The sequence below is a fragment of the Lithobates pipiens genome, unplaced genomic scaffold (genome assembly GCF_037356315.1).
Source record: "Lithobates pipiens isolate NorthernLeopardFrog02 unplaced genomic scaffold, aLitPip1_a1.2 Scaffold_8, whole genome shotgun sequence".
Lineage (NCBI taxonomy): Eukaryota > Metazoa > Chordata > Amphibia > Anura > Ranidae > Lithobates > Lithobates pipiens.
This window is the reverse complement of record NW_027507903.1, coordinates 435125632-435153616: the sequence shown is the minus strand read 5'-3', so window position 1 is coordinate 435153616 and position 27985 is coordinate 435125632. Positions and strand designations below refer to the sequence as shown.

The 27985-nt window shown below is 44.1% G+C and overlaps 1 protein-coding gene across 6 annotated transcripts in view; it reads right to left on the bottom strand.

Moving 5' to 3' along the window:
* Positions 1-27985, bottom strand: part of LOC143964536 (E3 ubiquitin-protein ligase RNF213-like) — a 955032-nt gene that overhangs the window by 355878 nt on the left and 571169 nt on the right. For all 6 annotated transcript variants that reach the window (XM_077474321.1, XM_077474324.1, XM_077474323.1 and 3 more), the window contains exon 33: positions 12010-12117. In XM_077474321.1, coding sequence (XP_077330447.1) covers positions 12010-12117 — 108 coding nt within the window. The remainder of the gene's footprint in view (positions 1-12009; positions 12118-27985) is intronic.

The window sequence follows — 27985 nt, the reverse complement described above, 5'->3', positions numbered from 1 at the left end:
TGTTTCCCACTGTTCTGAGCCATACAATCTTTGATCAAATTATTCTCACCGAAGGGGCACGGTGGTGAATTGGGAAACTTTAGACGGTGATCAAGTCAAGGACCCAACCAGCGGAGGTGACGCTTGCAGAGCAGCCTTGTGTATCATGCCAGGGGCCAAGCTGGTCAGTGGGGGTGAAGCTTGAAAAGCTAGGGAACCAGCAGGGAAGCGTAGATGACGTTTGAGGGAGATACCACCACAAAAGCCTTGAGGAGTTCACAGGTTTCAGAATTCGTGAATCAGAGGGTCTGGTGAGAGACCAGGAGCTTAAGGGGCTGAAGAACTACAAGTAGAAGTTGTAGTAAAGTTGAGAGAACTGTTATGTTTGAATTAGGAACTGTTAAGTACTGTAGCCATAGGGGACAGCAAACCTGCACGTGTAGACGTGGCACCTTGCTGGGGCCTTTCCCTGTAAGGTTGTCCTATTGAAGCCTCAGAGTTTGCAACTACCATATTTATCGGTGTATAACACGCACCCCAAGTTTAGGAGGGAATTGTAATGAAAAAAACTTAAGAGTGAAGTTTAAAGAAAAAAACTTACATTTAAATTCCCATCAATGCAGTTTTATCAGTGTCCCTCTGCAGCCTTGTCCAGCGTCATTGCAGCCTTGTCAGTGTCATTTGCAGCCTTGTCCAGTGTCATTTGCAGCATTGCTGGAGTGTCATTGCAGCCTTGCCTCAGTGTCATTGCAGCCTTGCCCCAGTGTCATTGCAGCCTTGCCCCAGTGTCATTGCAGCCTTGTCATTGTCATTGCAGCCTTCCAGTTTAAATTTGGCACCACCGAGATACAGAGCCGGATGTCCATTGTATCTCGGCGGCACTCGGTTCCTCTCGGCTTTTATCACAGTGACTGTGAGCAGAGCCGAGAGGAGCCGAGCGCTGCCGAGATACACATAGCCGAGTGTACTCGGCTAGGCTCGGCTCCTCTCGGCTCCGCTCACAGTCATGCCCAGTCCCTGTGTTATGTCCATCATAGGGCGGGACTGGGCGTGACTGTGAGTGGAGTTGAGAGTAGCCGAGCCTAGCCCAGTACACTCGGTTATGTGTATCTTGGCGGCGCTCACTCCTCCACTCACAATCAGTGGGGGATCTGCGTATAATGCACCCACGATTTTCCCCTGATTTTAAGGGGAAAAAAGTGTGTGTTATACGCCGATAAATCCGGTACTTAAGGGTGTCCTGGCCCCAACCCTCTTTCCCTTGCAAAATATAAAAGGACTGTTAAAAGAAATAAAACCTCTTTTGCATCCAAGAATTGTCTAGAGCCCAATGACTTTTACCACCTTTGCACCCAATATGTCTCACAACCCACTACATACCGAATGATGTCAGCTGTCTGTGGCCTCAAAGGTTCTCATTAGACTGGAAGAGGTTAGAAATTCTGCTACACTTGGTTTCCATTGATCACTGACAGACATCTCTATACCATTTTGAAGTCCTTCTTTGCCTTGGCAGGACCAGTCCTGTATCCAGCTATTGCCACCTTTTCAATTGCCCAGACCATGGAAAAATGGAACAGAGAAATCAACGGTAACATTTCTCTGACTATAGATGGTCCTAGTCTTTCTTCAAGATTACAACTCCTGCCCTCAGCACTGCTCTTCTGTGTGGACACCATGCAGAATTTGATCCATCATCTCTCCAGAATAGCCTTATTTTTGGTGCACATGTACAGAATCCCATGCCTTTAAGGCTGATTGGCAAAGCGTCCTTGTGAAAGGCGCCTTTTGCGCATCCCTTTAGAAGGTACAAATTGAGGCTGCTGCTGAGGGAAGGGGTCTCCTACCTCACTATCCTCAATCTCATCTACCTATTCAATGGTTTTCTACCATACAGATAAGATTTGTTCAGGGAGTCCTCTACTGCAAGTCCTTTCCCTTGTGGCAGACCCCTCATGGCTGAGCCCACCAAACCTGCTCAGAAATCTTCTCATTAAAAGTTGCCCCACCCCTTAAAAAAGGGTGAGAGAGGGATGTGTGCTAACATTGCTCTGCAAGGAGGACCCAGTATTTTAATTCACTCTATCCTTCAAAGCCCTTGTACACACGGTCGGACATTCTGATGGACAATGTCCGATAGGACCGTGTTGTCGGATAATCCGACAGTGTGTGGGCTCCATCGGACTGTTTCCGTCGGAATATCCGACAGACCAAGTTTTCCAGCTGGGCTATAAAATTTTCCGACAACATGATCCGCTCGGACTTTGTCCGATCATGTGTAGAGAATTCTGATCGGACAAAGTGCCACGCATGCTCAGATCAAATTCCTAGACCAAAGCTATTGGCTACTAGCCTGAACGTAGTCCCGTCCTAACGAAATAATGTCATCACGTTAAGTACGATCGGATTTTTCGGACAACTTTGTCCGACTGTGTGTATGCAACAGTTTCGGACAAAATCCGTTGGACAAAATCCGACAGATTTGGTTGTCGGAATGTCCGACCGTGTGTACAAGGGCAAAGAGGTGCACAAAGAAGCCTAAGTATATTGCTGCCCTCTCTCTGCAGCTTTTTATATTTTCTTACTTGCTTCTTTACAAGACAGACTGTTTTTTACTCCTCCTAGCAGCTTATAATCACAAGGGGTAACCATCTTCTTCCCTCTTTGGATACATTTCAAGGATTTTCAAAATCCTGCAGTGTCTCCTGTCTATTCAACAATGCATGCCCCATCATGCTCCCAAGAAAATCTATTCTATATATTTCAGTAACTGGTCTTACTAATAGCAACCATAATGTGACGAAGTTTCACTCCCCATCTCTCCATACTTCAAAGTAGTTTTTACACTGCTGAACTCACCACATCTTGTGGTGCTAGATCACTAGACCCTGGACCAGACCTTGAGCCTTCATGTATTTGGGCGCCTTGGAGACTTTTTCTGAAAAAGCCCTTGAGCCAATTCTTCAACTATAGCCTAACCGTTGCTGATCTCACTTCGCTCTGCAGGTGTGACTGCACAATTCTCTGGCTTTTACCCTAACCTTGTACTGCTCAAAATATCTAGGTCTAATACATTAATATCATTATATACATATCGCTTACAAAAATGAAATCAAAACACTGCGCTGTCAGACTATCCGATAGCAGCTAACACAACAAAACACATAATTTTTGTTCAAACAGTGAGAAGATTACATAAAGTGTAGCGCTAAAAAATCTAAATAGATGGCCTGACTAAATCAGTGCCAAAAACCACATATATGTTTAAGAAATTATACAAATAAATATATAATAATTAATATAATATCAAATATATATTGTGCTTAATTAGTGATAACGTGGCCAATATAATGAAACATTAAACCCGTATACAGTATGTGCCCATACAAAATTAGCACCACACACAAAAAATAAAATAAAAATAATAATAAAAATGAATATAAAACTGTGTGAAAGTCCTTTCAGTGCAAAGAAAAAGTCCCAAGTGTTAAATCAGATGCTGGATGATAAATAGACCACCAAATCTCAGGATGCAACGTGCAGCCACCCATGTGACGATACCACCACCTCTACAGATGTGGGCTTACCAGATGGTTCAGACCCAAAAGAACGTACATTCTATGGGTCACACACGCTTTATAATGTCAGCAGAAAAGTGAAGATTCAGGCATTGCGTTCCCAAATTTATGAAAGGTCTATCTCCAGATAAATGTAAATAATGCCAAGCTCTCTCCAGATAAATGTGGATAATACCAAGCTCCAACCGATAGGTATATAGGATAAAGAGATAGGACCATAAAGCGTAATTCCGTATAACCAATACAGTTTATTAAAAAGTAGTATCAAACTCACATTTTAAAAGTAGTTTCAATCGCTTTGTAAATATAAAATGGCGGCAGTGGAGTTTCTTACACATATATGTGTTTTTTGACATATACATATCGCTTCCCTTCAGCGCAATATCTACCTATTACTGTCACAATGTTTATGAAGATGTTGCAATTGGCACGTTTCCATTTCATCTCTACAAGAATGTCCCTCAATTGTGCTGGTAGACTCCCCTGGGAAAGCCAGCTCCTGGTTTCTCCACTCCGGGCCACTGACACTATACTCCTCACTGTTTATGGAGGCTAGCTCTATTACATGAACCCCCTATTTTACACAGGCCTCCATAGCCTACAACCCACAGACACAGCCCTGAGGCTTGATATGTCTACCCTCTCCATATCAAGGTCAAGGATCACTGGATCACCTACTTTACTAGTTGAGCAGTCTTCTGATTTTTCATCCTTAAAAGAAGCGGCCTTGACACTGGTCTTCTTTGCCAACCTTGTGGTAAAAAAAGGACACAATACACCTGTCCTCACAACCCTTTTATGTGCTTGTCTCTTTCCACCTGCAGTCTGAAAATACCTTGGCATTTGTCTGCCCATCTCACCACTCGTATTAAATTATGTGACTGCTCTACAGAGAGCTTAGACCCTGCATCTTTAATTCCCTAATATTCATTAGTTATTCATATTCCAACCTATAAGTTGAGTGTCCATTCCTCTCAGGGGAATGTAGATCGCCCATTCCCTAAACTCTTTAACAAATTGAGTGAAGTAGATATTTTACCTTGTGTGATAAGGGAATCCCATTCTAGAAATTCTCATTCCTCATCTTGCAACTTTTTCTGTGGGACTCACAAGACACCTAACCTATGCTATCTTGCAGGATCTTTTCATAAAACTTTTTTTTAATTCTCTTTTTATTTCAGTTTCAATTTTTAAGATAAAAAAACAGAGCCTATTGGGCATACCCAGACTTGGCATATATACATTGCAATACAAAAAAAAAAAAACAGCATCAAAAAAAGTATTTTAAATAAATTGGCACTAAAACTAAATAACTTGCTCCATTAGCTATGGAGGATATTTTTATGTTGTATGCCGTAGCAGACTATCCGGCAGACTTTCCGAACGAGCTACCTGCCCACACACGGTACTTTTGCGGCAGACTAATACGGCGTACTAAGTCGCCGGACTATCCGCCGTACTTTTGAAATGAACGGACTTGCCCACACACGCGAAGGAAAGTCCGCTCATTTTGAGCACGGCTCCGGGTAGCCGGGGCCAGCGAAGGAGGCGTTTCTGGCCCCCGTCACCTGGTATGGATTTAAAAGGGAATCCCTACGCCAAAAAATCGGCGTGGGGGTCCCCCCCTAGGTCCATATCAGACCCTTATCTGAGCACACTACCCGGCCGGCCAGGAAAGGGGGTGGGGACGAGCGAGCGCCCCCCCCTCCTGAGCCGTACCAGGCCGCGTGCCCTCAACATTGGGGGTGCCTTGGGGAAGGGGGGGCCATGCGGCACCCCCACCTTAAAGCACTTTGTCCCCATGTTGATGAGGATAAGGGCCTCTTCCCGACAACCCTGGCCCTTGGTTGTCGGGGTCTGCGGGTGGGGGCTTATCGGAATCTGTGAGCGCCCTTTAATAAGGGGGCCCCCGGATCCCGGCCCCCCACCCTATGTGAATGAGTATGGGGTACAATGCACCCCTACCCATTCACCTGTGAAAAAAAGTAAAAAAAAAAACACACAACACACTAGGGTTAAAATAGTTTATTGCACAGCTCCAGGGGTCTTCTTCCGTCTTCGGGGTCTTCTCGCCGGACTCCTCCGCTACCTTCTGCTAGCTCTTTTACTAGAGGAGGAGCCCGGCTTTCTTCTTCGCCGCCGCTGCCCTCTTCTTCCGACTTCGGGGTTCTTGTCCCCCTCTTCGGTTCTTCTTGCCGGGCCACCGTGCCTTCTTCTAGCTCTTTTACAAGCGGTGGCCCGGTCTTCTGTTGCCGCTGTCGCCATCGCCGTCTTCTGTTCTTCTTTTCTGGAGATGTTGCCTCGTCGCTGTCTCCGGTCACAATGGCAGGGACACGGCGTGCGGCGACTTATATAGGGACATCAGAGGATGCTGGGACTGTGACATCATCCGGTGATGTTCCTATATAAGTAGGTATGATGTCACAGTCCCAGAGGATGCTGGGACTGTGACATCATAATGGGCGGGGACATCATCCGGATTGTTTGATCGTGTGTATGAGGCAGTAGGGTATCAGTTACTAAGGTTAATATTGTTCTGGTAAGTTGGAAGTCACAGTTCCATGGAGTGAAAAATTATTTTTGATTCTCTACCATACTTATATATTCTTTCAGTGCCTTGCAGAGTAATTTATTATAATTCATAATTCATATATAATTATAATTCAGGGTCAGTATTAGTGGAAGGATCTTGGACCCAAATGTCCCAAACTTTGTGGAATTTCTTGGGGCACCCTCCTGCTAAATAAGCGGCTTTGTATAATGGCAGACTAGCATGATTGAATTATTCCACAAGGTTAGAGTTTGTGCCAATGGGGATTACCACTGGAGCAGAATAGTTTTCCTTGCGTAGAAGAATAATAATACTATCAGAGCCCTGGGGGTCCTAAGATAGGCCAGAGTGTCCACCAGACCAGAAAACATACTTCTACAGTCTGGGGTCACAGAGTGTATTACTGATGCTACAGCTTCCCATTCCCAATATGTTTGAATATTGGGGCATTGCCAAAAGATGTGAATAAAGTCAGCTGGGCGCCGCCAGCACTCCACAGGAGCAGATGGATATATTATGTGTAAACATTCAGGCGTAAGGTAAATCCTGTGCAGGATTTTGTATTGAATCAACCTATCCCTTGCAGAAACTAGCCGCAGAAAGGAACACTCCACATTTCCTCCCAATCTTCATTGTCTAAGTTAGGGAGGTTTAGTGCCCATTTAGATTTAAGACTCTCCAACCCTGAGTGGATAGAAGGAGACATGGGGGGTAATTTACTAAGATGAATGCTCTGCGCCAGTTTATACCTTAATTTGTGTGCCAGATAAATGATTAATTGAGCATGTGAACCGGCACACGCATAAGCGCAACAGATAATATGCCGGCGCACGCGATAATTATATGCCATTGATAATAGCGCAATAGTCCATTCACTCAGGGGCAACACGACTTCCAGCGCGGCTTGGGGCGACTTACAACACGACTTGGGGCGACTTACAACACGACTTTAAGTCGCCCCCAGGCCAGGCAACTTTAATAAAAAAAAATGGCATGGGTTGCCCTCCAAGAGCATTCCAGGCCCTTCAGGTCTGGTATGGATTTTAAGGGGAACCCCATGCCAAAAAAAAATTGCTTGGGGGGTCCCCCTCAAAATCCATACCAGACCCTTATCCGAGCACGCAACCTGGCAGGCCGCAGGAAAAGAGAGGGGATGAGAAGAAGAGAAGTGTCACACAGCAGGAGCCTCCCATTGCACGGAGCGGCCCGAGAACAAAGCAAGGAAGAAGAGACGCCGTGGAGGAAGATGCCGGACGAGGACACCGGAGCAAGAAGCAGAGGATCAGAGGAAGAAGAAGATAGAGGAAGAAGAAGATGGAGGAAGAAACAGAAGGATGAAGGAAGGAAGAAAGAAGAAGACCCGAAGAAGATGGAAAGCAGAAGCCTTTAATAAAGGAATTGTCAAAAACTGGCTCTTGTCATTTTTAACACTTTTGTCACTTTTTTGGTGAAATGGTAGGGGTACTTGTGTACCCCCTTACCATTTCACACAGGGGGAGGCCGGGATCTGGGGGTCCCCTTGTTAAAGGGGGCTTCCAGATTCCGATAAGCCCCCTGCCCACAGACCCCCACAACCACCAACCAGGGTTGTGGGGATGAGGCCCTTGTCCTCATCAACATGGGGACAAGGTGCTTTGGGGGGTGCCTTCCAATGTTGAAGGCATGTGGCCTACTACGGTTCGGGGGTGCGCTCTCTCATTTCCCCCTCTTTTCCTGCGGCCTGCCAGGTTGCGTGCTCAGATAAGGGCCTGGTATGGATTTTGAGGGGGACCCCCACGCCATTTTTTTTGGTGCAGGGTTCCCCTTAAAATCCCTACCAGACCTGAAGGGCCTGGTATGGAATTTTGGGGGACCTCCACACATTTTTTTTTCTTATTTTTTTTTTCTTAATGCTAACATAACCTGTGTGCAAATAGTGTTAAAAAAAAACATAGAAGTGAACCAGCGTAAAAAAAAAAAGTCAAGTTGAAAAGGTGCGCCTGTTCAACTTATGCAAATGCATTTATGTGGCTTGACATTTACTAAGATTTTGCTGGCGCAGTGAACCAAAGCACTTGAACGTGCGCAAATGCCGCTTGCGCATGCGTAGTGCATAAATTGACCTTGCGCAGTTCTAAGTGTATTTGCAGGCGCAGCAGGCTTGTTCAGAGAAAGTTACTTTTCCATTCTATTTTTGGGCATATTTGTTCCTTGGACAGTTATAACTATACTTCCTCACATCACCCACATCACCCCCATAATATTGGCACTTCCACCTTCTTTTAATTCTGAGTTGAATAATGCGTGCGCCATGTCTATAGCGGCGCACTGATCGCTACCACCTGTGCGCCGGCAAGATAATAGTAAATGGGGAATTGCACTGTGTTACAGGCGCAAATGTTTTGTGAATACGAAAAAGGCCATTGCGCATCGGCGTGTGCCGCAACTCATGGCGCAAACCGTTCGTAAATCAGCCCCATAGTCTTATATATATTGGAAAGTGGTTTGGTGAGGGTGTCATCTCTAAGTACATCTTCGAGGGTAGAGATATAGAAGGCTACTTGTTGCTGCCCGAAATGTGTTTGAAAAGTGTGCCTTAAATGAAGGTTAAAATGTGTTTTTAGAGTATCAAAAGCTTTCAGTTTTCCACCTACACATATCTGTTCTATATATTTAATGCTCTATACCGCCCAAAATCTGAGGATCAGGTATATAAATAAATTCTTGTAACAATGGATCAAGCCATAAAGGGGTATGTTGGGAAATGTGTTGGGGGGGGGGGGGGGGTAGGACGTAGCGCTTGGGCTTGGGTTGATCAAGCCTCTGCTGAGCCATGCTTTGACACATCTTTCTGCTGCAGTCAGTTTGTTTGGGTCTGTTGATCATTCTTGTTCTTCCTGTGGGCCTGTTGCTGCAATTTCGACTGTTTTGTTGTCAACTCTTCAATTTATTGCTAGGGGTTGTCCTATGGTCCTAGAATCAATTCCTGTGAACTGCACTTTAAGATTAAGATAATAGAAATTATGATGTTCATGTAAATTCCATATCTTAGATTACAATATAGGACATAGGTCCCTCCCCTCTTTCTCTGTGATCTCATTACTGCCCTTTGAAAAAAAACTGGAGCAGCACAGAGTGGATGGGGATTGATGAGTACACTGGAGGACTGGTCCAAGCAAAGTTTTTGCCAGTGTCCAATTACCTGAAGGTAGCGGCATATAACCCATGGTCTAAGAATCCATTTCTGTCCTGTACTCCAAGATGTGGAATTTACGGGGATGTCAATATTTCTATCTGTTCTGCACACTACTAATGATCAGAATAGTAATATAATAAAGAAATAATATCATCTGTTTTGAACATTGTTCAACCTCAAACATGCTGATAACATTTGCAAACGTTTATTCATATTATCTGAGTCACACATATAGTGCACTTGCAGTTACTGCTTTGTTCCTTTTTTTATAAAACAAAGAACAATTGACTGTGTAGTATATATATCTTCAGCTGGAAAATGTTCATGTACTACCTCTGTTTTTCACAAGGAAGCCCTACATAACCCAATCTTTTCCCAAATGTGACAGGGAAAGCTGTGGTCAGGCTGTGCATTGCCACCTTTTCCTAGATCATGAACCCTCAGCAATCCACTTTGACCAATGGACAGTCACGAATGCCCAGGATTTATATCACAGGAGTTACATTATCCCCAGGGTTAGAACTTCTGCCAATTTTTATTGCTGTTGACAACCACACACCACATCTTTTACTAGATTCACATATACAGTAAGGTGGCAAAGGGGCAGGAAAACAAGCAGTTGATCTGAATTTTTATCAACTCCTGACCATTTAAGTAAAGCCTGTAATGACTACCATAGTTGCACACATGCTGCCAATCTTGTCCATTGTGGTTAATGGAACAGCTTGACTCATGGCTGCTAATGGTATTTTAATGCAAAATCCCCCTTGAGGCTGAAAAAATGTTTTTTTTTTTTTTTTTTAAACACACGCATTTAGGAGATGGCAGGATAATCTCCTGAATGCCTGGAAGCCACTGCTCTAATACCTTCTGAAAACTGATCCATTGTCGACTGCTTTACCAAGGGCAGAAGAGACTGTCACTCATGTGAAAGACCTAAATCAAGGAAAGCCTTATGCCGCGTACACACGGGCGGACTGTATGGCGTACTTAGTCCGTCGAAACACATTTCAGCGGACAGTCCGCTCGTGTGTGGGCTTCAGCTGACTTTTTCAGCGTGCAGTCTGGCGTACTAAGTATTTCGGATTTTTCGAAATTCTGTCCGTCGTACTTTGGTTTCAGCGGACAATCCGCTCGTCAGTATGCTAGTTCAACGGACTAAGAATGGCGCATGCCCAGAAAGGATTTACACGGCGGAAGGGTGCTTTGCTGTGTAATGTATTGGACTTCCTATTTCTAGTCCCGTCGTACGTGCTGTACACGTCATTGCGCAAGCTTTCGACAGACTGTTTGTGCATCCGTGTGTGGTCAAGTCCGTTCAGTCGAAAGTATGACGGACTGTCCGTCGGATTGTATGACGGACTAAGTATGCCATACAGTCCGCTCGTGTGTACGCGGCATTACGTGTAGGATCACATAATATGACAGAAATGTTAAAGCTGAACTCCAGCTTTCTGTCACTTTAAAATAGTTTATTTTAACCACGTGTTCAAGCAAACTGTTTACTCATTAACCCATGCAGAGTCTGTCAATGCTATATAAACTGTGATTGTGTGTGCTATATTACTTCACTAACACATGTAGAGACTGTGTGAGCTGTATAAGCTGTGTGTAGCATCAGCTATATTTAGTATACAGCACTGTGTTCCACAAAATCATGTCGGGCTGAATACTGCTCAACCAGTAACATAAAGCCTTGTATCTTTTGAAGGAGTACAAGGCTTCCTCTGATTGGCTGAGTTAGATATTGTGACATCAACTACCTGCGCTGTATACTGTATACTGTATGTAGTTAATGCATGTAGTCCAAGTGAACTATTTTAAAGTAACAGAGTGACAGAAAGCAAAGCTAATAAAAAAACTGGCTGCAGTTAGGCCTTAAAGGATAAGTAAAGTTTTGTGTTTTTAATTTTTTTTTTAAAACAAACATGTCATACTTACCTCCTGTGCAGTTGGTTTTGGACAGAGGGGCCCCGATCCTCCTCTTCTGGGGAGAGTGGTGCTCCTGGCTTCTCCTCAAGTGCCCCGTTGGAGAGGCATCTCCCTCCAGCATCATTGGATTTGATTGACAGCGGCGGGAGCCAATGGTTCTGCTGCTATCAATCTATCCAATCAGGAACCGAGACACCGGCTGGAGCTTGTGTGCTTGTCCCCGTCACTGGACAGACCAGGTTCAGGTAAGTAAAAGTGGGGCTGCTGCATCACAGGAGGTTTTCCGCCTTAATGCATAGCATGCATTAAGGTGAAAAACCTTGAGGGTTTACAACCCCTTTAAGGCAAGAGTCTCCAAACTTTCTAACCAGAGGGCCAGTTTAATATCCCCGGACTGTGACCAGTGGAAGCAGAAAATGTCCCGGCATCAGTGGGCGTAAACAATGCCCCATCATTTGTTTGAATAGAAGGAATCGTGCCCCATTGTTGGTATCAATGGGAAGAATAGTGCCCCATCAATGGTGTCAGTTGGTGGAGTAGTGCCTCATCAATAGTGTCAGTGGGAGGAATAGTGCCCCATCGTTGATGTCAGTGGGAGTAATGGTGCCCCATCAATGGCGTCAGTTGGTGGAATAGTGCCTCAATGGCCAGATAAAGGCAAGCCAAGGGCCACATCTGGCCCGCAAGCTGCAGATTGGAGATCACTGCCTTAAGGGCTATTAATCTAATGAATGGCTTCATGGTGAGATGTACTTTATGCTTAATACATTGTAATTTAAATTTCCACTGCTTACCTTCAGTATCAAAAAGCTGGCTTATAGTGAGATTTTGAATTTCTGTTATATCTGTCACCATATCTTTAGACTTTCTCAAATCATCAATGTGTACGGACTGCCACAATCCTGACAAGTAAAGATAACACAGTAAATTAAAAGCATATTTGTAGTCAAACTAACAATATAGCACAAAGGGCTTCATAATATAATCACGTATCAGGTAAATCACAACCCCCATGTCTCTAAAGGCCCATACACACGATCAGACTTTTTGACAACAAACATGCAAATTAGCTGTTTTGGAGCAACATCCTACCGTGTGTACGCTCCGTCGGACAAACTTTTTTGGTTTTCATCAGACTTTTGTTGGCTGTGCGAACGGACAAACTTTCTGGGAACAAAAGTCTGATGGAGCAAAGTCTGATCGTGTGTACAGAAAACCATAGGACTTTTGTACAAAGTACAAACAGGCATGCTCAGAACCAATGCAAAAGATCAGACAACAATACAGAAGTTGACCAAAGGTGGCGGTAAAGAGCAGAAAAAACCACATGATTTGGTGAAAGTTGGCTGAAAAAGTCCTGCTGTGTGTATGTAATACAAGTTCAGGGCCGACGCCCTTTGTACAAAAATCCAAGGGAAAGTTTGTACAAAGTCCTATCGTGTGTATGAGGCTTAATACAGATGACATGAAACATTTTCATGGGGATCCTTGTTCCCAATAAAATGAAAGAAAACTTTGTATAGTTTTGAAGAAAAAAGTAGGTATTCATTTCAATTATCCAGTCATATGAATATTCATATTTATTTATTTCATCTGCTTGTAAGTAAAACTTTAATTTCTTAAAGCATGGGTTTAAAAAAATCCTTATACAAATGTGTGTGTTTTGATATTTTACTACCCAAATTCATTTATGTACTAAGTATTTGATTTTAAATGGAAAGTTTGTGATTCAAGCTATGATATATCTCTTCTTGTATAGTTATATATATTTTTTTTTTATTCAAATAAGCATTTATTAAAAGAAGCAAGGTATACAGATATAAATCATATCATCTGACATGTGTGAATACTATACAGTGAGTGATTAATGCACAAATATTAAAAACATTTTTTTTATAAATAAGTTTACAATATTCAGACAATTTCACGCAAATCACCAAAAAAAGCATTGTTGGTTTACTGACAGTAGTAGTAAGGAACAACCTATAATACAGTGCATAGCTTTTCCCCCTGGTCAGTCATAAGAGCCAATAATTTAAAGAATGGATAACTCAGTCCGTTATACAAAAGGGTAGACACCCAGTGTTATTTTTTCTTATTTGGCATTGGTACATTGGTACCCCATTGGCAATGCCCAGCGTCCTATACCTTTTGTTTGACAATAGCTTGTTTATTAGCCCCACAGTTGGCCAGAATTGAATGACAAGATTTGTACCTTATAGTATTAAATGGGGTTCGCTGCAAAGTTTATGAACTTTGAGCATGGCAACACAGATTAAATACATTTTACAAAGTACACTAAATACTCAACACATTTCAAATCAATGTTCAGTTAAACAGTGTATTTAGCATTTTTTATTCTTTATTGTGTCAGCTGGATGTTGTGGAAAACGTTCAACTTTCTACAAAATTGTTATTCATTTATGTAGCAAATTCTGTTAAGTTTACTGGAAACATGCTTTAACAGCTTCTGGACCAGCCGCCGCTGTTTTGGTGTGGCAGGTTGGCTTCCCTGTGACAAAACCACATAACTATAAGTTGGCTTGCGGGGTCCGGATAGCAGGCGTGCGCGTGCCCGCTGCACAGTGTGGGTGCAGATGCTCATGGCCAACGGTTGAAATGATCGCCGACCACGAGTGATCGTGAGCTGGAGACACAGAACAGGGACGAGTGACAGGAGTGACATATGGTGTGTTCCTATTAGCTAGGAACCACGATCTGTCACTTCCTGTAGTTAGTCCCTCCCCCTTCAGTTAGAATCACCTCCCAGAGAACACAGTTAACCCCTTCACTGCCCCTAGTGTTAACCCCTTCACTGCCAGTGACATTTTTACAGTAATCAATGCATTTTTATTCACACTGATCGCTGTATTAATGCCAATGGTTCCAAAAATGTGTCAAAATTGTCCGATGTGTTAGCCATAATGTCGCAGTCACGATAAAAATCGCAGATCGCCTCCAAAAATTAAAATAAATAAAACTGCTATAAATCTATCCATTATTTTGTAGACGCTATAACTTTTGTGCAAACAAATCAATATACGCTTATTGCGATTTGTGATTTTTGTTTTACCAAAAATATGTAGAAGAATACATATCAGCCTAAACAGGACAAACATACTTTTTTTTTAAAAATATTTTGGGGGGATACTTATTATAGCAAAAAGTAAAAAATAATGAGTTTTTTTTTTAAATTCACGCTCTTTTATTGTTTATAGCGCCAAAAAAAAAAACTGCAGAGGAGATCAAATACCACCAAAAGAAAGCTCTATTTGTGGGAAAAAAAGGAAGTTACTTTTGTTTGGGTACAATGTCGCAAGACCGCACAATTGTTAGATAAAGCAACGCAGTGCCGAATCGCAAAAAGTGCTCTGGTCAGGAAGGGGGTGAATTTTTCCAGGGCTGAAGCGGTTAATTACAGTAATTAATGGAAATACTGTGACCCCAATTCTTCTATTTCCTTTTATTTTTATTTTCTTATTTATCTCTTTATTAAATACTGTTATATTATTATGTATTTTCTAGAAAAGCTTTTTTTTTACATAATATATTATGCAAAATAATTAAACTGAAAAAAAAAAAAATCTTTGGGAAAAAAACGTTGTCTTTTAACGTTTAAAAATACCAGGAAAACATTCTTCAGTGTCTTCTTGATAAGATAAATTGTCTGTGGATCTTATCAAGTCAGAAAGGTACCATATTCTTCACTAGGGATGAGTTGAACACCCCCCGGTTCGTACCAGAACTTTAGAACTTTAGAACCTTAGAACGGACCGAAAATTGGTACGAACTTTAGAACCCCATTGAAGTCTATGGGACTTGAACGTTCGAAATAAAAAGTGCTAATTTGAATGACTAATATGCAAGATATTGTCCTAAAAAGGGTTTGGGGACCCAGCTCCTGCCCCAGGGGACATGGATCAATGCCAAATTTTTTTTTTTTTAAAACGTCAGTTTTTTTCGGTAGCACTGATTTTAATGACGATTAAAGTGAAAAAAAAGTGAAATATTCCTTTAAATATCGTGCCTGGGGGTGTCTATAGTAAGCCTGTGAAGAAGCACGTGTTTCCCGTGTTTAGAACAGTCCCTGCTCAAAATGACATTTAACTGAAAAAAAGTCATTTAAAACTGCTTGCGGTTTTAATGTAATGTCTGGTTCCGGCAATACGGATGAAAATCATTCAGAAAAAAATGGCATGGGTAGCCCCCCTGCCCATTACCAGCCCCTTTGGGTCTTGTACGGATATTAAGGGGAACGCCGCACCCAAATTTTAAAAAGGAAAGGCGTGGGGCCCCCAGGCCCTATATACTCAGAAAAGCAGTATATAGGTGGTGCAAACAAGACAGGGACTGTGTAGGTTTGTTGTGTTAAGTAGAATTTGTTTGTAATTTTGAACTGGTACATTTTTAAAGTGTAGCTCCAGTCAAAAAATCTATTTTTAAGCTTTTTGGAAAACATAGGGAAGGGTTATCTGCATGATTTTTTGGGCCGTCCATGTTTTTTCATCTCACTTCCTGTTGTCTCCTTCCATTTGCAAGTAGGAGACGTTTGTAAGTTGGATGTTTGAAAGTAGGGGCCTGCCCTATATGCTCTACAGAAATGTGGGCCTAAGGTGTTGGTGTTGCCACAACACTGTAAGCCCTCAAAGTGACTCTTGTACGCTGGAGCACCCTGTTGTGAATGAATATATCAAGAATTGTAATTACATGCCATTGTTGAACAGTGGTAGAAAAATTGGGCCTTTGGTGGTGGTGGTGCTGGTGCCACAACACTATAAGTCCTCACAGTTACTTTCGGTGGGAGCAGGAACGGGCCCTGCTGTGAAATATTACATCAAGAATTGTAATTACATGCCCCTGTTAAACAGGGGCTGAAAAATTGAGCCTTAGGCACTGGTGCTGGTGCCACTACACTGAAACCTCTTCCAGATACTCTAGTTGGAGTGCAGGAATGAGCCCTGCTGCAAAGCATTGCATCAAAAATTTTAATTACTTGCCCCTGTTAAAGAGGGGCTGAAAAATTGGGCCTTAGGCACTGGTGCTGGTGCCACAACACTGCAACCTCTCCCAGATACTCTAGCTGGAGTGCAGGAATGAGCCCTGCTGCAAAGAATTGCATCAAAAATTGTAATTATACGCCCCTGTTAAACAGGGGCTGAAAAATTGGGCCTTAGCCACTGGTGGCGTCACCCGGAACCAAAAATGTTCTTCCAAGCTATCAGCAGGATCATTGAGGAGGAAGAGGATAGTCAGTCAACATAACAGGACAGTCACTCAGCATCATCATAGGCAGTCTTGAAGGGATGTGAAAAAAAATTATTCGGTTACATCAGCTTCACGTGCTTGGTAGCTGGTGCTGATCCAAGACTGATTCATCTTTATGACGGTCAGTCGATCAACCGAGTCGGTGGACAGGCGCACCCTGTGATCGGTTACAAAGCCTCCAGCAACACTGAAGGTGCGTTCCGAAAGAACGCTGGATGCAGGACAGGCCAGTAGCTCAATTGCATACTGTGCAAGCTCTGGCCAGTGATCCATCCTCAAGACCCAGTAAGCCAGAGGATTTTCAGTGGGAAAGGTGTCCAAGTCTGACCTTGCCCCTAGGTATTCCTGCACCATGTAAATCAGACGCTGGCGATAGGGCTGCGGACTAAAAAAATTGTCTGAACGCATCGGTCAGACGGCCACTTTCTCCACCGCTCCTTCTGTGACTGACCGACCTCCACCGCTGACCTCCACCGCTCCTTCTGTGAGTAACTCAGCAACACGTTGTCCAGGACCAGGAGTTTGAAACCTCCCAGTCTCTGGGATCACGTTGCACAGACCTTTCTGCAAGGCCTCCCAGAGATGTCTTATGCTCCGCTCCCTCTGCGATGGTAAGATAAGGTCCGCAATCTTACCCTTGTACCGTGGATCAAGGAGAGTGGCCAGCCAGTAATGGTCCCTCTCCTTGATCCGAAGAATACGAGGATCCTTTCCGCAGGCTTTGCAGGATCAGAGAGGCCATGCAGCGTAGGTTAGCTGAGGCATTCGGTCTGGAGTCCTCTGGGTCAATAAGGACAACATGATCTGCAGCCATCTCCTCCCAGCCACGTACAAGTCCATGGGTTTCTTGGGACAGTAAATCATCCCTAAAAGACTGCTGCTGCTGATGCTGAGTGCCAGGCTCCACCTCCATGCTGACACAAGCCTCTTCCTCCTCCTCCTCCTCCTCCTCCTTTTCCTCTTCCTGTGTGATGGGTGGGACAGCAGGAACACTGTCTGGATAAAGGGGGCTTTGAGAGGCAAGGAAGTCCTCCTCTTCTTGCCTCTGTACTTCCTCCAGTGCCCTGTCCATTATTCCATGCAGCGTATGCTCCAACAGGTGGACAAGAGGTACAGTGTCACTAATGCATGCACTGTCACTGCTCACCATCCTCATGGCCTCCTCAAATGGTGACAGGACCGTGCATGCATCCTTGATCACTGGTGTGGTGAAAAAAAAAAGAGGTCCCCTGACCCTGTCATGGTGCCGTACTCGCACAGGTGCTCATTAATGGCCCTCTACTGCGTGTGCAGCTGCTGCAGCATGGCCAACGTTGAGTTCCATCTGGTGGGCATGCCACATATAAGGCGGTTCTTGGGCAGGTTCAACTCCTTATGAAGCTCAGCCAGCCGAGCACTGGCATTAAATGATCGGCGGAAATGCACACAGACTTTCCTGGCCTGCCTCAGGATATCCTGTAAGCCCGGGTACCTGCCCAAGAACTGCTGCACCACCAGGTTAAGGACATGAGCCAAACAGGGCACATGGGTCAGTTGTCCCTGTTGGAGGGCGGAGAGGAGGTTGGTGCCATTGTCGCAAACCACCATTCCTGTCTTAGTGTGGGTCCTGTCCCCCAAACAAACCAGCGCAAGCACGGCATGGCATCTTTTTGCCTGCGTACTTGCGTAGCCCCTTGAAGGCCTACGGAGCACCGCTGGTTCCGAGGACAAAGCACTGGAAGAGGCCATGGAGGAAGAAGAAGAGGAGGGGGTGGCGGAGAGAGGTGTGTCACAACCAGTAGTAGCATTTTGGAGGTGTGGTGGTGGAACAACCTCCAACACTACTGCACCTTGTCCTACATCCTTCCCAGCTGCTAGAAGAGTGACCCAATGGGCCGTGAAAGATAGGTAACGTCTCTGTCCATGCCTGCTGGACCATGAGTCAGTGGTAATATGCACCTTACCACTGACTGCCCTGTCCAGAGAGGCATGGACATTGCCTTCCACATTCCGGTAGAGAGCCGGAATCACAATTTAGCCAAGCTAGCATTCAACCGCTGGGCATGTGGATGGCTGGGAGTGAACTTCTTTTGATGGTCCAGCAGCTGGGCCAGGAAAATTTGCCTGGTACAATCAGATGTCGGTGTACTGCTAGCAGATTTCCTGCAAGTACTTGGCTGTGACACACCTAATTCTACACCTTCATTCCTCTCAGTGCAGGTTTCAGAGAGGACTGAAGGTCTAGTGGGGTTGGAGATCCCAGCTGATGAGGAGCAAGGAGAGGTCAGTTTTGTTCTTTGGTGTGGGTCTTTAAGGTACGCTTGCCAATGAGCTGCATGGCAGGTCAACATATGTCTGGTCAAGCGGTGCCCAAGCGGCTGATGTTTTGGCCACACGAGATACACTTGAGACATATGTTGCAGATAGCAGTGGTGCGATCTGATGCACTCATCTAAAAAAAAGCCCACACCAGAGAACTTTTGAAATTACACGCAGAGGCAGCGCCCTGCACAGGCGGAGCTCTGCGGTGTGATTCAGTCAGTGTGCTGCCCCTAACCTGGCCCCCAGAGGGCATCCTGCCTCATTGGAGATGTGCTTCCTCCTCTCTCCTATCAGGCACCCATGTGGAGTCAGTTACCTCATCATTCCCTCCCTCTTCATCCCTGGAGCAAACCTGGCAGTATGTTGCAGCTGATGGAACATGACTGCCAGATTGCTGCCCTTCTTGAGCATCCCCTCTCTCTGCGCTCACGCTACTGCCTTCCTCTAGCTGGGTATCATCATCAGAGCCTTCAAAGCACTGGGCATCCTCCTGGAGCATGTACCAAACACTGTGGTCAAACAGCTCGGGGGACTCCTCAGGAGGACATGGTGGGTCTAGGGAAGGAGTGACTGATGACATTGAGACGAGGGAAGAGGACGCGTTGGCAGCTGCTTTGCTAGTACCCTGAGCCTGGGTGAGAGAGGATGAGGAGGAGGAGGAGGGCTTGGTCATCCACTCTACCAAATCTTCGGCATGATGCGGCTCAACACGTCCAGCTGCCGAAAATAAGGACAAGTGTGTCCCGTGGCCACGTGCTGATGACGATGCACCACGTCCACGGCCAGCACTGTTGGCTCTAGACACAGACCCTGCTTGCCCTCTTTTATTGGCTCGTGACTGTCTGCCTCTCCTTGTTGGCCTTCCAGACATAGTAATTGTCTGCAGGGAAATGGGAAAACCAGCAATTGGGTAGCTTTAGGTGCACACTGAGCAGACGACACAGTACACCGACTGTAATTACTGCAGCTGCCTGCCTGTGTTACAGAAACAGAACAACACCAGCAATAAGGGGTAGCTTCAGGTGTATACTGTGCTGGAGGCACACAACACCCACTTTAACTGCTGCAGATGCCTGTATTACAGAACACCAGTAATAAAGGTTAGCTTCAGGTGTATATTGTGCTGGAGGCACACGACACCCACTTTAACTGCTGCAGATGTCTGTATTACAGAACAGCAGCAATAAGGGGAATCTTCAGGTGTATATTGTGCTGGAGGCACACAACATCCACTTTAACTGCTGTAGATGCCTGTATTACAGAACACTAGTAATAAAGGTTAGCTTCAGGTGTATATTGTGCTGGAGGCACACGACACCCACTTTAACTGCTGCAGATGTCTGTATTACAGAACAGCAGCAATAAGGGGAATCTTCAGGTGTATATTGTGCTGGAGGCACACAGCATCCACTTTAACTGCTGTAGATGCCTGTATTACAGAACACTAGTAATAAAGGTTAGCTTCAGGCGTATTCTGTGCTGGAGGCACACAACTCCCACTTTAACTGCTGCAGATGCCTGTATTAAAGAACACCAGTAATAAAGCATAGCTTCAGGTGTATACTGTGCTGGAGGCACACAACACCCACTAACTGCTGCAGATGCCTGTATTATAGAACACCAGCAATAAAGCATAGCTTCAGGTGTATACTGTGCTGGAGGCACACAACACCCACTAACTGCTGCAGATGCCTGTATTATAGAACACCAGCAATAAGGGGTAGCTTCAGGTGTATACTGTGCTGGAGGCACACAACACCCACTTTAACTGCTGCAGATGCCTGTATTACAGAACACCAGTAATAAAGGGTAGCTTCAGGTGTATACTGTGCTGGAGGCACACAACACCTACTTTAACAGCACTAGGTTTTCAAGCCACAAAGACACTGTCCCTGCCTATCCTGCTCTTTTCCTTACCGCCGCAACACACTACACAAGCCGCTGCGCTGGCGGCCTTATATAGTGGGGGGCGTGTATTTAACCCCCCTGAGCTATAATTGGCCACAGGCATCCTGCCTGTGGCCAATTATGGCTCTCCTCGCTGCTGGCGCTGTGATTGGCCAAGCATGCGGGGTTACAGTGCATGCTTGGCCAATCATGAGCCAGCAATGCACTGCGATGGCGCAGTGCATTGTGGAATGTGAGCGCCACACGAATTTGGTGCGAACGGCCCATAACGTTTGGTATTCCCCGAACCTGCGTTTGCGCCATATTCATGTGGCGCTCACGGCCCACAGAGTTCTGGCTTCACCGAATGGACGAACAGCCGGTGTTCGAGTCCAACATGTGTACGACTCGAACACTGAGCTCATCCCTATTCTTCACACAGGCTGAGTCTCAGAAGGTATGTTTCTTGCTTACTTAAAACTTTATTTTTTTAAAATATTTATTTAAGGTATGCAGGTTACACAAAGTGCCATAATATTACACACATCAACCATCCACGTCAAATGATCGGCCACACTAGTAATCGGTCAAATAAAAAAATAAAAATGCAAAGTACAATTAATGGTATTACAGTCAAGGTTCCAGTACAATGTCATGATAATTCAGGAAACTGTGGTCTAACAGCTTCACAACATATATAACCTGTACATTAATCTAATTAATATACATCCCCCACATTTTTTTTTTTAAAACAAATTTGTTCCCAAACTGGGAAAGTACAAAAAACATACGTACATTTTGGCAAGAACGTCATCTTAACCACTAGCCGACCAGCGCACGATGATGTAGGTCGGCACAATGGCACGGCTGGACAAATGGGCGTACAGGTACATCCCCTTTAAATCCTGGCATTATGGGCACGTGCCTTCAGCGGCATTGTGAGAACGCGTTGCCGGCATACACCGTGACCATGCCTGCGGGTCCCACAGACTCATTTCCCTGTTCTGCCTAGTGATATGCAGGGATCTACTGCTCCCTGTGATTGGGAGCAGTGATCGCTGTCATATCAGTGGTAGCCCACCCCCCCCCCCCCCCCCCACAGTTAGAACACTTCCCTAGAACACACTTAACCCCTTGATCGCCCCCTAGTGTTTAACCCCTTCCCTGCTAGTGTCATTTACATAGTAATCAGTGCATTTCTATAGCACTGATCACTGTATAAATGACAATGGTCCCAAAATGGTGTCAAAAGTGTCTGATCTGTCAGACATAATGTAGCAGTCATGATAAAAATTGCAGATTGCCACCATTGCTAATAAAAAAAAAAAAATAAAAAAAAAATGCCATAAATCTATCCCCTATTTTCTAGACACTAACTTTTGCGCAAACCAATCCATATAACCACAGAGATGATCAAATACCAGCAAAAGAAATCTCTATTTATGGGGAAAAAAGGACGTCAATTTTGTTTGGGTGCAACGTCGCACGTCCGCGCAATTGCCAGTTAAAGCGATGCAGTGCAAAAAGTACTCTGGTCAGGAAGGGGTAAATCCTTCCAGGGCTGAAGTGGTTAATGAGATTGATGCATCTTAAGATGTTGAATGGGAGATTATACCAAGAGGCACACTGTTCATGGAGAAGCGATAGTAGGGGATATAAATTTTTAGAAAAGCAGACAGGTCTCGGGTCACCTAGACCCCAAGTATCTAAATTAATCTACTCAGTGCAGAGGAGAGGAGAAAGCCACCTATCAGGCCCCTTGAACCTAACATGAACAAAAGGTAATTGGACCAGTTAATGCAGATACCAGAGTACGTACTAAATGTGTCAAACTGTTTCAGGGCTGCCAACAATGAATGATAGTTTTTCTTTGAGTTGCCCATCTCGGAGACCTTGTACCCGAGGAGAATCTCAAATCAAGATTGCCAAGGGTTCAAGATCTTGAGCAAACAAACTAGATGAAAGGGGGCAGCCTTGATGAGTACCTCGTTGCAGTGGGAAGGAGTCAGACAACTATGAATTAGCATGAACTCCGGCCTGGGGGGACTTATAGAGAAGCTCAAGCCACTGTAAGAAGGCAGCCCCAAAATCAAATGTCTGCAGAGCCATGAATTTTTAAGGGAGATTGACAGACACTATTATACATAAATCTGTTGCAAGGGAAATACGGGTGCTGCAGTATTTTAATTACTTATTGATAATATAATATATCTACTGTGAGGCCATGTGCTCACAGGAATGCATTTGTTGTGTCCTTTCTAAAACAACAACATTCTATCAGGATCAGAATATGATTTTGTGATATTTTCTAGAGGTTAAAACCAGTAACATGATAGTAAGTGAATATATACAGTGCCTTGAAATAGTATTCATACCCCTTGAAAATTTCCACATATTGTTATGTTACAACCAAAAAAGTAAATGTATTTTATTGGACTTTTATGTGATAGACCAATACAAAGTGGCACATAATGGTGAAGTGGAAGGAAAATGTCAAATACATATCTGAAAAGTGCGACGTGCATTTGTATTCACCCCCCCCCTGAGTCAATACTTTGTAGAACCACCTTTTGCTGCAATTACAGCTGCAAGTCTTTTTGGGTATGTCTATACCAGCTTTGCACATCTAGAGAGAAACATTTTTGCCCATTCTTCTTTGCAAAATAGCTCAAGTTCTGTCAGACTTGATGGAGAGCGACTGTGAACAGCAATTTTCAAGTCTTGCCACTGATTCTCAAATGGATTTAGGTCTGGACTTTTACTAGACCATTCTAACACATGAATATGTGTTGATCTAAACCATTCCATTTTAGCTCTAGCTGTATGTTTAAGGTCATTGTCCTGCTGGATGGTGAACCTCCGCCCCAGTCTCAAGTCTTTTGCAGACTCTAACAGGTTTTCTGCCCTTTATTTGGCTCCATCCATCTTCCCATCAACTCTAACCAGCTTCCCTGTCCCTGCTAAAGAAAAGCATCCCCACAACATGATGCTGCCACCACCATGTTTCATGGTGGGGATGGTGTGTTCAGGGTGATGTGAAGTTAGTTTTCTGCCATATGTAGTGTTTTGCTTTCAGGCCAAAAAGTTAAATTTTGGTCTTATCTGACTGGAGCACCTTCTTCCATATGTTTTCTGTGTCCCCCATATGGCTTCTCGCAAACTGCAAATGGGACTTCCTATGACTTTATTTCAACAATGGCTTTCTTCTTGCCATTCTTTCATAAAGGCCAGATTTGTGGAGTGCACGACTAATAGTTGTCCTGTGGACAGATCCTCCCACCTGAGCTGTGGATCTCTGTAGCTCCTCCAATACTAATTAGGTGACTTCTGAAGGCAATTGGTTCCACTAGATTTTATTTAGGGGTATCAGAGTAAAGGGGGCTGAATACAAACGCACGCCACACTTGTTACATATTTATTTGTAAAAAAAAAATGAAAACCATTTCAAATTTTTTCCTTCCACTTCACAATTATGGGCCACCTTGTGCTGGACTATGACATAGAAACCCAATAAAATACATTTACATTTTTGGTTGTAAGGTGTAAAATTTAAAGAGGTAGGAATACTTTTTCAAGGCACTGTATCTTGTTTTGGCTTCAAAAACAACAATATGAACAGATGTACTGAAAAAAAAGCAGAGAAATAGCCAAGAAACCCACATAAACAATTACCGTATTTTTCGGACTATAAGGCGCACGTAAAAGCCTAAATTTTCTCACAAAATCGACCGTGCGCCTTATAATCCGGTGCGCCTTATATATGACCTGTTGACATGATGGCAAGCACCGAATTCGTTTTCTTCACTTGGGCTTTAACAGTATCTGTCAGATGGGCGCGCATGGAGTCACAGATCAATAGGGATGGAGATTTGTGGAAAAAGCCACCCGGTCTCTTACCGTAAACTGACGTACCGTAAACCTCTCTCAGGTTGTTCTACTGCGTGACTGATAGCGATGAGTTTGAAATCCGCTTCGTAAGCATGTCTCTTAACAGGAGCCATTTTTGGGGCAGCGGGTATACCGTAGAAAATGAACGAATGAATGCGCACACCTCCTGACTAAGATGGCCGTAATGCTCACGAAGCTGCACTGCTTGGATTGGGCATTACGGCCATCTTAGTCAGGAGGTGTGCGCATTCATTCGTTCATTTTCTACGGTATACCCGCTGCCCCAAAAATGGCTCCTGTTAAGAGACATGCTTACGAAGCGGATTTCAAACTGAAGGCTATCAGTCATGCAGTAGAGCATGGAAATAGAGTAGCTGCGAGAGAATTCAACATTAATGAATCAATGGTACGAAAGTGGAGGAAGCAAGAAGATGCCCTGCGCCAGGTAAAGAAGACCAAACTGAGTTTCCGAGGAAACAAAGCAAGATGGCCACGGTTGGAGGACAAAATTGAACAGTGGGTTATTGAACAGAGAACCGCAGGTAGAAGCGTCTCTACTGTCTCTATTCGACTCAAAGCAACAGCGATCGCACGCGACATGGAGATCAACGACTTTCGAGGAGGTCCCTCTTGGTGCTTCCGTTTCATGAAAAGGCGGAATCTCTCTATCCGCACAAGAACCACTATGTCACAGCAACTGCCAAAGGATTACGAAGAAAAGCTGGCCATTTTCCATACCTACTGCAAGAACAAGATCAATGAACAGAAAATCCGACCAGAGCACATCACCAACATGGACGAGGTCCCCCTTACCTTTGATATCCCTGTAAACCGTACTGTCGAGAGAACAGGGACCAGTACGGTATCTATACGCACTACAGGAAACGAAAAGTCATCCTTCACTGTAGTTCTCGGTTGCCAGGCTAATGGCCAGAAACTACCACCCATGGTAATTTTCAAGAGGAAGACTCTGCCAAAAGAAAAGTTTCCGGTTGGCATCATCATCAAGGCTAACCCGAAGGGCTGGATGGACGAGGAGAAGATGAGTGAGTGGCTGAGAGAGGTTTACGTCAAGAGACCGGGTGGCTTTTTCCACGAATCTCCATCCCTATTGGTCTGTGACTCCATGCGCGCCCATCTGACAGATACTGTCAAAGCCCAAGTGAAGAAAACTAATTCGGTGCTTGCCATCATTCCGGGTGGATTAACCAAAGAACTGCAGCCACTAGATATAGGTGTCAACAGGTCGTTTAAAGTTAAACTGCGAGCTGCGTGGGAGCATTGGATGACAGAAGGCGAACACACATTCACCAACACAGGGAGGCAACGCCGGGCGAGTTACGCCACTATCTGCCAGTGGATCGTGGATGCCTGGGCGAAGGTATCAGTCACCAGTGTAATCCGAGCTTTCAAGAAGTCCGGAATTATCACTGAACAGCTAAGTACCGGTACCGATGACAGCAACGAGCCTGACTCGGATACTGATGAGAATGATGAGAGGGATACGGGCGTGCTTGATGCCGAAATCGCCCAATTGTTAAACTCAGACACTGAAGATGAAGAATTTGATGGATTTGCGGGAGAAGAATAAAGTGAAAAAGTGAGTGTCTGGTTTTGTACGGTATTCACCGGTCACTGAACAGTGTTAAGAGTTATTGAAGAATAAAGTGAAAAAGTGAGTGTCTGGTTTTGTATTTAATTGAACAGTGTTAAGAGTTATTGTTATAGACCATTTTATGGTTATTGCTAAAGAGTTGAATAAAATTTGACTTACAGTACCGCATCCGAGTTGTGTTTCATTAAATGCGCCTTATAATCCAGTGCGCCTTATAGTCCGATGCGCCTTATATATGGAAATATCCATTATATTAGCCGGTCGTTGCTAGTGCGCCTTATAATCCGGTGCGCCTTATCGTCCGAAAAATACGGTAACTGAAAAGATGACTTCTTTACTATTGAACAGCTAAATTCTATGTGTTTTGAGCTTCATAGATGGGGACAACTTGAATATCATTCATAAAGAGTGAAATATTTACTTTTTTGTTGATGGAAAATAGATTTTTAGTTGGTGTCATGCACTAGCATTAAGCTAGTTTAAATACAGGGATTAAATGTTGATAGGAGAGGAGGGGGAATACCCACAAAATCTGGAAGGTTGCAAAGAGGGTCCTACTATCAAGAAAGTGAGGGAGTATGCTCTAGCGAGGATTGTTAGGTGAACAAGATTTATACCCTGCTCAGCTAGCACTCTGACATACTAGTTTTAATACCCTTGAACGTATGTAGATTAGGAAAGATAGAGAAAATAAGAAGTCCTTATGTGCATATTTACATGGAACAAATGGTCAGCTTCCTATATAACAGTTTTTACTGTTACTTTACTAGATAGGGACCAATATATGTCGTGCAGGGTGGCGGTCAACATAGGGCTGGTCAATCACATCCCAATGAAACAATACTAGAAAAAATGGCCTAGTGCGATAGGCACAGCCGGTACCCCTGGGGATGTTTGAATGAGATAGACCAGTCAATCTCAAGTCAAGACCGTAAATAAAGTATCGCACCGTAATTTATTAGTAGCACATATTACATACATATATGGTAAAAAACGTTATTGTGGCAACATATGTGGATAAAAGGTTACTAGACAAAACTTTAATTAAGTTAGCAATAGACTTGCGATATATGTAAGCTTTGAGGCACATTTCCTAGGCATATATTGTATCTCGTATGTACATAGCCTAGAATATAAGTATAATCATATTAATACAGATATATCTGAAACAATACAAGCAGAGCTTGTATGCTAATCATGAATAATAATGGGAGACATGTTCCAAAAAAAAATAATAATAATGGTACATACCAGCCAAGACCTGTTACCAGTAGTAACCAGCAGGGGGCGACAGTATTAGCCCTTGTACACATGGTCGGACATTCAGACGGAAAATGTCAGATTGGACTGTGTTGTCGGATAATCCGACTGTGTGTGGGCTCCATCGGACTGTTTCCGTTGGAATGTCCGACCGAGAAAGTTTTAGAGCTGGGCTATAAAACTTTCCGACAACATGATCTGATCGGACTTTGATTGTGTGTAGAGAATTCTGATCGGACAAAGTGCCACGCATGCTCAGATCAAATTCCTAGACCAAAGCTATTGGCTACTAGCCTGAACGTAGTCCCGTCGTAACAAAATAACGTTGTCACGTTACGTACGATCGGATTGTCCCACAACTTTGTCCGACCGTGTGTATGCAACACAAGTTTCGGACAAAATCCGACGGATTTTGTTGTCGGAATGTCCGACCGTGTGTACAAGGGTTTAGAGTGATGGCAAAAAGAGCAAGTATGTGGTACCACAATATTTTAAATGTACTTAAAATATTGTGGTACCACATACTTGCTCTTTTCGCTGTCACTCTAATACTG